Source organism: Homarus americanus, unplaced genomic scaffold, assembly GCF_018991925.1.
Source record: "Homarus americanus isolate GMGI-L3 unplaced genomic scaffold, GMGI_Hamer_2.0 scaffold31037, whole genome shotgun sequence".
Classification (NCBI taxonomy): Eukaryota; Metazoa; Arthropoda; class Malacostraca; order Decapoda; family Nephropidae; genus Homarus; species Homarus americanus.
The window spans coordinates 14184509-14200560 of record NW_024722227.1 but is presented as its reverse complement, the minus strand read 5'-3'; the positions used below and the strand labels follow the sequence as shown (position 1 = coordinate 14200560).

The 16052-nt window shown below is 43.5% G+C and overlaps 2 protein-coding genes across 2 annotated transcripts; both read right to left on the bottom strand.

The window, feature by feature from the left end:
• Positions 1-4479: 4479 nt before the first annotated feature.
• Positions 4480-8642, bottom strand: LOC121862617 (flocculation protein FLO11-like). Its single transcript, XM_042360933.1, has 7 exons — positions 7917-8642; positions 7653-7796; positions 7361-7531; positions 6348-7118; positions 5964-6107; positions 5616-5876; positions 4480-4926 (listed from the first exon to the last, which is right to left on the bottom strand). The coding sequence occupies exons 1-7, from the start codon at positions 8640-8642 to the stop codon at positions 4480-4482; spliced, it is 2664 nt and encodes an 887-aa protein (XP_042216867.1).
• Position 8643: 1 nt separating this feature from the next.
• On the bottom strand, positions 8644-12025 carry LOC121862616 (mucin-5AC-like). The gene is made up of 4 exons (XM_042360932.1): positions 12014-12025; positions 10533-11777; positions 10187-10294; positions 8644-10083 (listed from the first exon to the last, which is right to left on the bottom strand). The coding sequence occupies exons 1-4, from the start codon at positions 12023-12025 to the stop codon at positions 8644-8646; spliced, it is 2805 nt and encodes a 934-aa protein (XP_042216866.1).
• Between the last annotated feature and the right edge of the window lie 4027 nt (positions 12026-16052).

The window sequence follows — 16052 nt, the reverse complement described above, 5'->3', positions numbered from 1 at the left end:
CATCTGAAAAAGTTCCCTCATTCTCTGGCATCAATTGGTGACACAACGTTAAAAAAACAATACTATCAAAAGTATTTAAGAAATATTTAGTACACACAAAAATATTATCACTCTTATTAAGAAGTTACTGGGTCCACCAATACCCGTGAACCATGCTTCACCCAACTCAACATACACCCATAATAAGGGAGATAAAATGTTTCTCTAGGTATCCCCTAGACTCCTGGTCTCAGTGTGTGACCATTAATTTACTCAGATAGCCTCAGTGTACTCTCAGTGCATCTATGGGCGGGAAGAGAGTGAGCCAATCAGCCCTTGTTCAGCGGAGAGAAGCTTTAGCCTCTCGTAGTAAAAGGTTTACACTAACTGCTTGAATATATGTGATATTGCGAGCCGAGGTAGAAGAGATCTGGCGACCCCAGACGATCGTCAGTTGTGCACCCAGACAGCTGGTTTCACTATGGAGATCTCTGGCTAACCCAGCTGACCAGTGACAAGCCTGCACTGATAGTTCCAACTGTGACAATCGCTAATCATCAATCATCAACGGCAGTCCCAAACGGCAGTCAATCTCTCGCAGTCAAGTGGGTTCTGACGGAAACCTTGTTATACTGCAATAGCGCAACACAGGTGACTAGACCACGTGACCGTTTTTGTGGACGGACGAGCAGGGACGTCATGTCTGTCCGATCGCTTCCGCGTGACTGAGACACAGCCAGGCTTGGGCTTTCCCAAGCCTAGGCCTACGTGACATATTTTCCCGCATAACTAATAGCTTCGTTGGGACACACGTAACATTTTCAGACTGAGAACCGATCTATAATTATTTTTAATTTACTAACTGATATTTCATTTCATAATTCGCCTCCATATTAATTCGGTAAATTACATTTAATATCGTATAGGCCCAATTCCACAAGCTCTCGCTACGTGTGGTCTTCCCTCAGACGACCTTGAACTCAGTATCGCCAATGGCGCGGCGTTTGAAATTACACTTAAATTTCTGAATATTACACACACACACACACACACACACATATATATATATATATATATATATATATATATATATATATATATATATATATATATATATATATATATAAACATATATATATATATATATATATATATATATATATATATATATTTATTTATATATAGTGTGTGTGTGTAATAATAATAATAGTAAAAACAATAATAATAATAATAATAATAATAATAATAAAAATAATTTACGGGAGGTCTGGAGCTAATGTGGAACATTAACGCGCAGATAATGTGGAAGATTAGCGCGCAGATAAAGTTTATTGAAAGAGCATGGCAGCCGGAAAGCTGAAAATATACAGTTGCATAATTGGGGAAGGGGTCAGTTGATTGACAAATAATATACAAGTAACATAAGTGATGCAAATATGATATATAATAACTAGGTTGTGAGAAGGTAATACTACAGGGCATTTCAATATAGTGACAGTGCAAAAGGTAAGATTGACTGGGAGTGAATTCACTGGTTGATTACGAGTTGTTGATAACTTTTACAATGGTTGGGACTGGGCTGTTCTTATACCAATCAGTACGTGTCTTGTATGGGCTGGATGAGGTTGTGGTGTCGAGCAGCAATTCGCGGATGAGGTATCTCGGGTGGTAGTAGAAGCCGGTGTCGAGGATGGTGCAGAAGCTTCTCACCAAATTTGCAGACGAGGTCGTGGCGATGATCAGAGAGAGTCAAGAGGGTCAGTGTGTTGAGCGCTTCTTGATATGTGGAGTAGGAGGGAAAGAGAATAATCTTGCATGCCCTCGTTTGCACCTATTCTAGGTGTTTACGTCGTGTGGAATTTAGGAAGGAAGACCAGGCAGGGGAGGTATAGTGAGCTTGGGACGTATGAATGTTGAGTAAACACTGAGGAGCTCGGGCGCAGGAACTCCGAGAGACTTGAGTCGGCTGAGGAGGTGGAGACGGAAACTGGAGGATTTGACAACTTCACTGACGTGTGTGTGTGTGTGTGTGTGTGTGGTCAACGGAACATTTTTAGAATTATATGCAGTATCATATGTACGCAGGACACTCATCAGTCGGTTTCTCTCTGAGAAAAGTTTTCGAAGTTGACCCTAAAGTTCATTAAGGGCTTTTGAAATTTTTCAAAATTGCGAGACAGAAAACAGAGAAAGCCAGTGAAACATATTTCATAATTTGTTCATTTTTTTCGGTATATTTTTCCTACTATTTCATTATTTTTTCACAAAAGTGATGTTACTCTCAATTGTTTTTATATTTCACAAAAAGAAAGCTTGACGTATTCAACCATTAACATATATTAAGTCAAATAACTCGTCTTTTACGTTGTTTTACTTATGGAAAATCTGCTATGGTGGCTCACTGTTAATATATCATAAGGTGACTAGAACAAACTTTGAAATTAAATACAGCAAACTCTCATAAACTATAAAGCATAATGTGTAGATATTCATCTCTTCAAGTTACAAACTTCTAAACACTAAATGAATTTCAAGACTCCCAAAGTGAACTCGACAAGTCTGTCTTGGAGATACATAATGATTCATAAATATATCGTTTTATGGCAGGAAAATAAATACTTCATCTGTTCCACAAAAAGTTAACAATTCAACTAAAAATGCAAATCTGTAAGTGTATATTGTATGTTTTCCAGCTTCCCGTAGCACAGAAGCATCACCACTCGATACATCTTTCATCCTCTTTAAAAAAATAAAGTTCTTCGGTTTCTCGTAATAGGCATGCTGGTAGGACTGATATATAGGCACAGGGCCACCGCCGTGAACTGTAAAACCTGAAAAGTTGTTGCTTTCGTGGTTTACTGTGATCTTCCGCCTCTGCCAGCCTCTCTTACGATCAGTTTGCTGCTTGAGCCACAGGGACAGCCATTAGTAGGATGGGAAAAGCCGAGCTGTAAACACTGGATTACACTTGCACTTGCACCGTCAGTGGCCGTTAGCTGTGAATCGCACATAACCGTGAACCTGGTGACCTTAAATGAAATCTGGTGAGGTGCCAGATTACCGATTTACTCAAGCAACGTAGTTTATTGTTCCAGAGGTTTATCTCTCTCCTTACCCCCACCCCTTGAAAGTATAGCTTTTATAAATACTTTGGTTATGTTTCATTAGCATCTTAACTTCACCTCATGACGGGTAATACTCCTTCATCATCATCATCATCATCATCATCATCACCATCATCATCATCATCCCCCGTGTGAAAGAGAGAGAGCAACTTGAATCTTTCACACATGAACGGCGGCCTCTTTCTCCTCGTAAATGAAATGGGGATGGTACCAAACCCAGGACTGACAAGTATGGGCATTGAATTTCCTATCTTCTACACCCTGACGGTTAAGCTATAATTCCACAATTGCGGTATATACAAAAGAGTTGTTTCGAACAGAGAATGTGCTGCTCTTTCTGAAGAAAAAATTGGGAACTACATGTTCGACTCGTAAGGTGACCGACGAAAGAATAATTCTATTCTGTTTTTGTTTATTTGATACAACCTGACGACCCGACAACGTAAAGGTTGAGGTACTAAAGAATTTCACTGAGACATCCTAACCTGAAGCGGTCCTTTACTTGGGCACAAAAATATAAGAACATTAGTGCAGCTTATAAGATACACTTCAAGTAAAGCTGTTGGTGACTACCAGCCCAAACTTCTCATGAATTATCAAATAACAGAAACTGCTGTTGATTCTTTCTTCTCACAAGCCCTTTTGCAGAATTTATAACTCAGCTTAACCTGTGTGGGGATAGTGCTCTGAAACTAAACTGGTTACCCCATGAGCACGCCTTGAGGGACCATCAATTCTAATCTACTCTGAGTGGGTCATGGATTTCCTCAAACAGCAGAACCCTACTAGAACTATTGTGTACGTCCTGAACTATACATCACACACCACACAATTCACGCTCTGTAGGCTGCGAAACAAAAAAGCAGAGCTGAAGATGTAATAAACAAAAGCTTGATAACCATTGTCTTATGCATCAATGACGACAAAGTGTTGCATTACGATGTTTAATATCTGTTGACTTAGAGTCAAAGGTAAAATGTAATATAATTTTATTATTCCAGAGAAATTACGAAGTTTTCTGTGTCTTGTGCATTTATATTACCAGAAATATTTATAATTGTGTATCGTTACTTTACTATAAACATCTGTATTCCCTCAATCAGTATTTTACCAAGAACATGTATTTTTTAGATTATTTTTTATACATTAATCTTGAGCGTGCAATGTATATTTTTACTTAGAAGTATGTAACGTATGTGTCACATTAATGGGAATCCGACCTACAGTATATCAAGGAGGAAGCCAATAGAGACCCAGTTAGGGATGTTGAGCTTTTAGAGTTGTTGTGAATGGGCTCCTAACTTTATGGTTAGGAAAAAATAATACAGTTAAGTGCACTGGTAGCTACACTGCTTCAATGTCTACCAAGAAAGGACTAAAAGTCTCTAATGTGCACTACCCCTAACAGGCGGTCAGACCTTCGTGATCCATTGTCACTGTGTTCATTTGCCTTTTCCTTAAACTGACGAATTCTATTGATAGTTTTGTTGTATTTCTTACCTATACCCGTCTGCTTACCTAATGATTGTGTGTTCTGTGGCCGAGATGAGGTACTGGGGAGTAGTTCTGTGGCCGAGATGAAGTACTGGGGAGTAGTTCTGTGGCCGAGATGAAGTACTGGGGAGTAGTTCTGTGGCCGAGATGAGGTACTGGGGAGTGGTTCTGTGGCCGAGATGAGGTACTGGGGAGTAGTTCTGTGGCCGAGATGAGGTACTGGGGAGTAGTTCTGTGGCCGAGATGAGGTACTGGGGAGTGGTTCTGTGGCCGAGATGAGGGACTGGGGAGTAGTTCTGTGGCCGAGATGAGGTACTGGGGAGTGGTTCTAGGGCCGAGATGATGTACTGGGGAGTAGTTCTGTAATAGCCCCTGCCTTATAGGCATAAGTATTTATATAAATGGGTTAATTACTCTAGACTTATATACTCTATCACCCTCTGTACCTTTCCACTAGCAATGAGGTAGCATGTTCAGAGCACGTGATAAGGTGTGCCCACGGGGAGTCACTTCACTTAGTGCTGAGTTAAGGCACTGAGTAGCCGGCTCTCTGGCCACCTAATGCGGCAGTAGTTTGATATCCTTGACTAAAGGAAGACGTTATTGAGAGCCATCGTGGATGGTTCCGTCTTCCCTCGAGGGAGGACGTATATTACCGTTCTCCCTCGACGGGTATTACAGGCACTTTTACTCAACACCTCACACCAACAGGACGTATTTTAGAAGAGCTATTTATTATAGCTTCCGTCCTCATTTAACACTCATAGCTACAGTGATTAAGTTACGGTGATATACACTTGGAATCTGTATATAATATATTTTCTTAATAAACAGAAGAAGGACAGATGGGTTTCGCTACTCAAACCCTATATACTTTTACATGTTCCAGCCCCATTAACTCGTCAAGAATTAATGGTTAAAGGGCCAGTTCAGTTCTGTGCCTGAGATGACGTACTGGGAGTAGGTCTGTGGTCGAGATGACGTACTGGGAGTAGTTCTGTGGTCGAGATGACGTACTGGGAGTAGGTCTGTGGTCGAGATGACGTACTGGGAGTAGTTCTGTGGTCGAGATGACGTACTGGGAGTAGGTCTGTGGTCGAGATGACGTACTGGGAGTAGTTCTGTGGTCGAGATGACGTACTGGGAGTAGGTCTGTGGTCGAGATGACGTACTGGGGTAGGTCTGTGGTCGAGATGACATTACTGGGAGTAGGTCTGTGGTCGAGATGACGTACTGGGAGTAGTTCTGTGGTCGAGATGACGTACTGGGGAAGTAGTTCTGTGGTCGAGATGACGTACTAGGAGTAGTTCTGTGCCTGAGATGACGTACTGGGAGTAGTTGCTGTGGTCAGGGAGAATGACGTACTGGGAAGTAGGTCTGTGGTCGAGATGACGTACTGGGAGCTGATTCTATGGTCGAGATGACGTACTGGGAGTAGTTCTGTGGGTCGAGATGACGTACTAGGGAATGGACTGCAACACCTGGGGCGCGGCAGCACTGGGAGTAGTTCTGTGAATAAAGAGATGACGTACTGGAAGTAGTTCTGTGCCTGAGATGACGTACTGGAAGTAGGTCTGTGGTCGAATGACGTACTGGGGAGTAGGTCTGTGGTCGAGATGACGTACTGGGAGTAGGTCTGTGGTCGAGATGACGTACTGGGGAGTGGTTCTGTGGTCAGATAGTCACTGGGAGATGGTCATGGTCGGATGACGTACGCTGGGGAGTAGTTCTGTGGTCAGGATGACGTACTGGGAGTAGTTCTGTGGTCCGGATAGCGTACTGGAAGTAGGTCTGTGGTCCGAGATGACGTACTGGAAGTAGGTCTGTGGTCAGAGATGACGTACTGGGGAGTAGGTCTGTGTGGTCAGAGATGACGTACTGGAAGTAGTTCTGTGGTCGAGATGACGTACTGGGAGTAGTTCTGTGGTCAGGGAATGACGTACTGGAAGTGGAGTCTGTGGTCAGAGATGACGTGCTGGGAGTAGGTCTGTGGTCAGAGATGACGTACTGGGAGTAGGTCTGTGCCTGAGATGACGTACTGGAAGTAGGTCTGTGGTCAGATGACGTACTGGGGAGTAGTTCTGTGGTCGAGGATGACGTACTGGGGAATTGGTTCTGTGGTCGAGATGACATACTGGGAGTAGTTCTGTGCCTGAGATGACGTACTGGGGTAGTTCTGGTCAGGATGACGCCTGGAGAATAGTTCTGTGGTCGAGATGACGTACTGGGAGTGGGTCTGTATGGTCGAGATGACGTACTGGAAGTGGGTCTGTGAATCGAGATGACGTACTGGGGTAGGTCTGTGGTCGAGATGACGTACTGGGCCAGTTCTGCCTGAGATGACGTACCAGGAGTAGTTCTGTGGTCGAGATGACGTACTGGAAGTAGTTCTGTGCCTGAGATGACGTACTGGGGAGTAGTTCTGTGGTCAGAGATGACGTACTGGGAGTGGGTCTGTGGTCGAGATGACGTACTGGAAGTAGTTCTCAATGGTCGAGATGACACGTACTGGAAGTAGTTCTGTGGTCAGGAGATGACGTACTGGAAATAGTTCTGTGGTCGAGATGACGTACTGGGGGTAAGGTCTCTGTGGTCAGGAATGACGTACTGGAAGTCGGTCTGTGGTCAGATGACGTACTGGAAATGGAGTCTGTGGTGAATGACGTACTGGAAGTAGTTTTGTGGTCAGAGATGACGTACTGGGGAGTAGTTCTGTACCTGAAGACGTACTGGGAGGTAGGTCTGTGGTCGAGATGACTTACTGGAAGTAGTTTGTGGTCGAGAGATGACGTACTGGGAGTAGGTCTGATCCTGAGATGACTACTGGGAGTAGGACTGTGGTCGAGATGATGACGTACTGGAAGTAGTTTTGTGGTCAGATGACGTACTGGGAAGTAGTTCTGTGCTTGAATGATGACGTACTGGAAGTAGGTCTGTGGTCCGAGATGACGTACTGGGAGTATTAGTTCTGTGGTCGAGATGACGTGCTGGGAGTAGGTCTGTGGTCGAGATGACGTACTGGGAGTATTAGTTCTGTGCCTGAGATGACATTACTGGGGAAGTGGTTCTGTGAGTCGAGATGACGTACTGGGGTAGTTCTGTGCCTGAGATGATGACGTACTGGGGTAGTTCATGTGCCTGAGATGACGTGACGTACTGGGAGTAGGTCTGTGCCTGAATGACGTACTGGGAGTAGTTCTGTGGTCGAGATGACGTACTGGGGAGTAGTTCTGTGGTCGAGATGACGTACTGGGGAAGTAGGTCTTGTGCCTGAGATGACGTGTACTGGGAGTAGGTCTGTGGTCAGAGATGACGTACTGGGAAGTAGTTTGTGGTCGAGATGACGTACTGGGAGTAGTTCTGTGCCTGAGATGACGTACTGGGAGTGGTTTGTGGTCCGGATGACGTACTGGGGGTAGTTCTGTGGTCAGAGATGACGTGGGGAGTAGTTACAGATGAGGACTGACCTTGTGCAGGAATGGGTCTGTGCCTGAGATGACGTGCTGGGGAGTAGGTCTGTGGTCGAGATGACGTACTGGAAGTAGTTCTGTGGTCGAGATGACGTACTGGGGGTAGTTCTGCAATGCCTGAGATGACGTACTGGGGAGTAGGTCTGTGGTCCGAGATGACGTACTGGAGTAGTTCTGTGGTCAGAGATGACGTACTGGGAGTAGTTCTGTGGTCAGAGATGACGTACTGGGAGTAGTTCTGTGGTCGAGATGACGCGTACTGGGAGTAGTTCTGTGCCTGAGATGACGTACTGGGGGAGTGGGTCTGTGGTCGAGATGACGTACTGGAAATGATTCTGTGGTCGAGATGACGTACTGGGAGTGGTTCTGTGGTCGAGATGAGCGTACTGGGAGTAGTTCTGTGCCTCAAGATGACGTACTGGGAGTAGTTCTGTGCCTGAGATGACGTACTGGGAGTAAGGTCTATGGTCGAGATGACGTACTGGGAGTAGTTATGTGCCTGAGATGACGTACTGGGAGTAGTTCTGTGGTCGAGATGACGTACTGGAAATGGGTCTGTAGTCAGGAATGACATGCTAGGAGGTAGGTCTGTGGTCGAGATGACACTGGGTAGGTCTGTGGGTGTGACGTACTGGGAAATGGTTCTGTGCCTGAGATGACGTACTGGGGAGTAGGTCTGTGGTCAGGGGACCGTACTGTGACAGGTCTGTGGTCAAGATAACTGTGTACTGGAAGTAGGTCTGTGGTGGGAATATGACTGTGCTGGGGAGTAGTTCTGTGGTCGAGATGACGTACTGGGGAGTATGCTGTGGTCCAGAGATGACGTACTGGGGTGATTCTGTGGTCGAGATGACGTATTGGGAGTAGTGGTCAAGAGATGACACGTACTGGAAGTAGGTCTGTGGTCGAGATGACGTACTGGGGAGTAGTTCTGTGCCTGAGATGACGTACTGGGAGGTAGTTCTGTGGTCAGAGATGACGTACTGGAATTGGTTCTGTGCCTGAGATGACGTTACTGGGGTGATTCTGTGCCTGAGATGACGTACTGGGAGTAGTTCTGTGGTCAGATGACGTACTGGGAGTGGGTCTGTGGTCGAGATGACGTACTGGGAGTAGTTCTGTGGTCGGGGATGACTATGCTGGGAATAGTTCTGTGGTCGAGATGACGTGCTGGGAGTGGTTCTGTGGTCGAGATGACGTACTGGGAGTAGTTCTGTGGTCGAGATATTTGTGCTAGGGAGTAGGTCTGTGGTCAGATGACGTACTGGGAGTAGTTCTGTGGTCGGATGACGTACTGGGAATGGTTCTGTGGTCGAGATGACTGTGCTGGGGAGTAGTTCTGTGGTCGAGATGACGTACTGGGAGTAGTTCTGTGGTCGAAGATAACATTGCTGGGAGTAGTTCTGTGGTCGAGATGACGTACTGGGAGTAGTTCTGTGCCTGAGATGACACGCTCTGGGAGTAAGGTTCTGTGCTGGGGTGACTTGTGCACTGGAAGTAGTTCTGTGCCTGAGATGACGTACTGGGGAATGTGATTGTGTGGTCGAGATGACGTACTGGGGAGTAGTTCTGTGCCTGAATGACGTACTGGGGAGTAGTTCTGTGCCCTGAAGATGACGTACTGGGGAGTAGTTCTGTGGTCGAGATGACGTACTGGAAATGGTTTCTGTGCTGAAGATGACGTACTGGGAGTAGTTCTGGTCGAGATGACGTACTGGGAAGTGATTCTGCCTGAGATGACATACTGGGTAGTTCTGTGCCTGAGATGACGTACTGGAAGTAGTTCCGTTTTCAGAGATGACGTACTGGGAGTAGTTGTGTGGTCGAGATGACGTACTGGGAGTAGTTCTGTGCCTGAGATGACGTACTGGGAGTAGTTCTGTGCCTGGATGACGTACTGGGGAGTACGTTTCTGCTGGTCGAGATGACGTACTGGAAGTAGTTCTGTGCCGCAGAGATGACGTACTGGGAGTAGTTCTGTGGTCTAGATGACGTACTGGGGAGCGGTTCTGTGCCTGAGATGACATACTGGGAGATGGTTATGAGATGACGTACTGGAAGTAGTTCTGTGCCTGAGATGACGTACTGGGAGTAGTTGTGTGTGGTCAGATGACGTACTGGGAGTAGTTCTGTGCCTGGGGAGATGACGTACTGGGAGTAGTTCTGTGCCAGAGATGACGTACTGGGGAGTAGTTCTGTGGTCGAGATGACGTACTGGGAGTAGTTCTGTACAGGAATGACGTACTGGGGAAATGGTTCCTGTGCCTGAGATGACGTACTGGGGTAGTTCTGTGCCTGAGATGACGTACTGGGGTACGTTCTGTGTGGTCGAGATGACGTACTGGAGTCGTTCCTGGCTAGATATTATACTGGGGAGTAGTTCTGTGCCTGAAATGACGTGCTAAGATGGTTTCTTACCTGAATGACGTACTGGGAGTAGTTCTTATTACCTGAGATGACATACTGGGAGTAGTTCTGTCCTGTGAGATGACGTACTGGGAGTAGTTCTGTTGCAGATGACATACTGGGAGTAGTTCTGTACTTGCAGGATGACATACTGGGAGTAGTTCCACTGTGAATCAAGATGACGTACTGGGTAGTTCTGTGCCTGAGATGACGTGCTGGGGAGTGGTTTCTGGTCGGAAGATGACGTGCTGGGAGTGGATTCTGGCCTTGCTGAGATGATGACGTACTGGGGGTAGTTCTGTGCCTGAGATGACGTACTGGGAGTAGTTCTGTGGTCAGATGACGTACTGGGGAAGTAGTTCTGTGCCTGGAGACGTACTGGGAGTAGTTCTGTGCCTGAGATGGCGTACTGGGAGTAGTTCTGGTCGAGATGACGTACTGGGAGTAGTTCTGTGCCTGAGATGACGTGTGCTGGGGTAGTTCTGTGCCTGGATGACGTACTGGGAGTAGTTCTGTGGTCAGAGATGACGTATTGGGGAGTGGTTCGTGCCTGAGACTGACCACTGGGGTAGTTCTGTGCCTGAGATGACATACTGGAAGTAGTTCTGTGCCTGAATGACGTACTGGGGTAGTTGTGGTCAGAGATGGGAGTAGTTCTGTTGCTGGGGCATGCTGGGGCGTTGTACTGGGGATGACGTACTGGGAGTAGGTCTGTGGTCGAGATGACGTACTGGGAGTAGTTCTGTGGTCGAGATGACGTACTGGGAGTAGGTCTGTGGTCGAGATGACGTACTGGGAGTAGTTCTGTGGTCGAGATGACGTACTGGAAGTAGGTCTGTGGTCGAGATGACGTACTGGAAGTAGGTCTGTGGTCGAGATGACGTACTGGAAGTAGGTCTGTGGTCGAGATGACGTACTGGAAGTAGGTCTGTGGTCGAGATGACGTACTGGAAGTAGTTCTGTGGTCGAGATGACGTACTGGGAGTAGGTCTGTGGTCGAGATGACGTACTGGGAGTAGGTCTGTGGTCGAGATGACGTACTGGGAGTAGTCTGTGGTCGAGATGACGTAGGTCTGTGGTCGAGATGACGTACTAGGTCTGTGGTCGAGATGACGTACTGGAAGTAGGTCTGTGGTCGAGATGACGTACTGGAAGTAGTTCTGTGGTCGAGATGACGTACTGGGAGTAGGTCTGTGGTCGAGATGACGTACTGGGAGTAGGTCTGTGGTCGAGATGACGTACTGGGAGTAGTTCTGTGGTCGAGATGACGTACTGGGAGTAGGTCTGTGGTCGAGATGACGTACTGGGGAGTAATTATATTTCATCTCCCATGTTTCTAATTGTACCACTGAAACAAATTTATCTCTAGGCTAGCGATGAATTATATTAATCTATTTATCACATTATATAATACAGACACATGAAATATACACATTACAAACAATGATAAACATCGTTTGTAATGTGTACGTATTATATTACAAAATATATTTCTAGAATAAATATTTTCCTCTTTTACACATGTATTAACTATTATACCATAATAAGCATTTTGGTCAACACTCACTACCAAAAGGTTACCTTACTAGCACTAGTAAAGCAGCTTGAGTTCTAACAGTGAAAGTGAACTTGGTAAAGATCAAGATGAGACTTATGCACGCAAGTGTATGAACATTCGTTACTATGAGCGACACATTCTTACCAAGAACCTCTCACATTTTTTTAGATTTACCATCAAGGTAGAGTCCTATGAAGAAAAGAGTAACACTTTACGGGGAAGCCATTCTTCCTACATCCAATTTTCCTTGTAAAACATGAAGAAAATTAATAAATTCTCATATGAGACAACACACTGAATAAAGAAAGTAAATATTATCCAGTAGAATGCTAGGAACGAAGTACAGTACTACCGTATAAAACAATTTACACATCTGAAGAACTTTAAAACAATGATAAGCTTAGAGACGATTAAAAGAGTTTGGGAAGTAGAGATAACGAAAGGATGGGGAAGGGGATATATAAATCTACCATAGACTGTGTTGTAATACTGACAGAGGAAGCTTCCTAACACCAATAATTAATAAAACATTAACAAAAATAACCCTCAAGAGATGGGAACCTTTAACGGACTCCAGAATCAATATCAAGTTGGTTTTCGGAAAAGTATATAAACGATTGATCAGATTTTTGCCATTAACAACTGTTGTAGAAATACTGATAATATGGTTGAGTCGTGATATGTTTAGTTGAGGTAGCGCACATCAGTGTTCTCTGTTTAGATACTGGAGGTTCGTGGCATACTTAAGAGGCTGGTGGCAATGATAACATATTACTCAACCAGTGGCGTTTAAGTACAGTCAGAGACCAAACCTTTTTTTTTGTTTTTTAACATTACAAGAGAGGTGTCTTTTATTTACAGACTCTTCAGTTCCGTACTAGAAGAAGGTTATCAATAAATATAAAACACAGAGGAAGAAATAAAACTCCAAGATGTAAGGATCATAAGCTCAGCCAATACTGACGATGTAGATTTGATGGCCGATGATATTGAGGGAGAGGGATATATTATCCGCCCCTTAAAGCTAACGGCAGAGTGATGACTGAAGGTGAACCATACCAGAATAAAGTGGTGAGAATAAAAAAAAAAAAAGACCCAGCATTACAATATGTCCGGCTGAACAACCTTAACATACTGTACAAAGTGTTACTTAGTCTAAACATTAAAAGTAATAGATGCTAGGATTCAAGAGTTGTGTATTTTCAATTTAAGAAAGAAAAACCACAAGATTTCAGGAACAATTAGTTGAAAGTATACAATAGCTTGACAAGATCAGTGGTTACATGTGTCTGCGAATAACTAGATCAGAACCTGTGTAAGATATATATTTGATATAGAGACAATAAGTACAGAAGAAATTATACACTCAATCACAGAAAACCTGTTTTATAAGAACGTAAACAAAGATATCAGCTAGACATGTGGTGGGGAAGGATAACAGAATATCAAGAAAGGTAAATGAAAATGGAGGCCTCTTGGATGTGAAAATAAGAAAGATGGAATGATAACTTTGTGAGCGAAGTGCAAGGTTCTTGATTAATTGATCAACAGAAATGAATGAAGGAGGCAAGAGATAGTGAATAATGGAGTGGTTTGGACTGACGACATTTGGTCTGACGGCCAACCTGAGCAATTAAATATACCGGCCACCAGCATTTGTCTGCTCGAGGACAAACTAGAGGACTCCTATAATTTTCAGACCTCTCCGGTTTCGCCAGTTCTAGAAGCCTACTCGTCACACAGAAGAGATAACCTCTATGGTGTGGCTATTTATGTTGCCATAGAACTTCCTCATATGGAAGTCAGACTGAAAAGATATATATGCTGCAGCTTGTATGGGGTAAATTTATTATAATGTACTTTACAAATAATCAGTTCTACAATGAACATATGCCTATCTCTACTGGGCGAGGGTACTGTAGCCCGTGTAGGTGAACGGCCGACATACCATTAATTGATGTAAATTCACAGTCGACGCTGACACACGGTACACAGCCACACGAGCCATATAATATACAGTACACTGGTCGGTCGGCTTAAGTGTCTCGAGTATCAAAGATTCACAAGATATTAATTCTAGATTAAATACATTAAATACAATATAAATTATTTAAAAGACAATGAAAACTGTTGACAAGCAGGAAGCCTATTGGTAGACTCCAGTAACGCCCTCTATATCAACACAGTCTACCAAATGACCATCTCGCTCGTTGGATACCACGAGTGAGAGGAGAAAGCTCCGTCTGCCCGACCTACAAAAAGACGACAAGACTATAATTGAAAATTATCTTTTTTTCAAAAGAACCCAGTTGATCAGGAGGGCATGACTGATTTTTTATCAAAGTCATACATTTTAAATTTCGTGCACTATTATCTCACAATGATTCTACCATTTACATATCCAACTAATCAACTGTTTTAATTAAAACAAATTAAATACAAATGAGGGGGAGGGGGGTGGGGAAACTATGATTATATTCCCGGCAGAATCTTACAGGTGAAGCGAGGGACTCAGAATAAAGGCCAACAACAACACACTTGGCGGCCAGTCCAGTACATGTAACACAAGACCACAGAGATGCTTTTCAATTTGTTTTATAATATTTAAGAAGTTGACAGTTGCAGAACCTAGACCATTGATCAATGCCTGGGGTGATGAGCAGTTGAAACATCTAACTCTCTTACAACAATAATTTAATCAATGTGTTTCATCCTATCTGGGACACCTTCCCACTAAAAGATTTAATGTAAAAAAAAAATAAGTGTAAAACGCAATTTACATCCTTAAGGTCTTGAATATGATCACACTCTTCTTTCACTTAAAAACTGGTTATAACATCCCCACTGACTCTTAATGATACTCATCGACTCTTTAAAATTAGTAATAGTTTTACACACAATATTGATATTGTTACGGAAACTGAGCAGCTAAGAAGGCAAGTGTCTTAAGTTCCTTTACTTTACCTTTTACTTTATTTTAATCTCAAAATGAAAATGGTTTCTTTACCTGTGTGCGTCTCGGAGCTTTTGGAGTAAAATCATTTAATTATAATACCTTGTAATACTCATACCCAATTACGTAACAAATGACAATCTGTATGGTGAGCTTTTTTAGTTATTAAGTTTTACTGTAGGTTTAGTTATTATAGCATTACTTGGCTTAATAGAATATTTGGCATGACACGACAGCACCCAACACAGTATAGACAGTAGGACGTGAAAAATATGCAACTGATTTTTATATAATATTCTTAAAACAAAATCAACACAAAACACATATACAAGGGTGAAAAATAGTGTACTCAGCTGTACTAATACACGTTACAATAAACTGGCCAGTAGATCCCGAGGTGCACAGGCAGTGTGTATTTTATTTTTAATTTACTTATCTGAATTATTATTATTATTATTATTATTATTATTATTATTATTACATTTTCGCCCCCTAGGCCCCGATGTGGGTCGGGTGGGCTAATCCCCGTAAAAAAAAGAAAAAAAAGAAAAAAAAAGCCGAGGTGGTGGGAGTAGGACTGACTTGGTATCCCAGGGTTAAGGTTGACATCACCTGTCATAGATGGCGCCCCCAACAGCCGACGATGTTTTTCCACCAATCAGGAGCCATCTCAGGATTCGTGTTCTTACTAGTTGACTGCTGGTTAACTAGTGGTTTGGGTAGTGAGAAGTAAGCCGTGCAGATAAAGGTGACAAAGCAGTGTATATAAATGGAAGTGAGACCCTTCTATGGTACAATATTAATAATGAAATAATTTATTTAGCCATAAAAATAAGGATGCAGAGTGGATAAAAATAACAATATTGGCATGGTTGAGCCAGTTGAGAACCTGAGCTCTCTTAAAGGCACCTGATATATACTGTACATTTATTTCTTGTGTTTATTAAAACATCTTCACTATTTTCCCTCCACGATGATATGAAGTTTGTTTTTACTAGAATGTTGAAAGTAGTAACTGGCATGGGTTGTGTGTGTGTGTGTGTGTGTGTGTGTGTACACGACTTTAA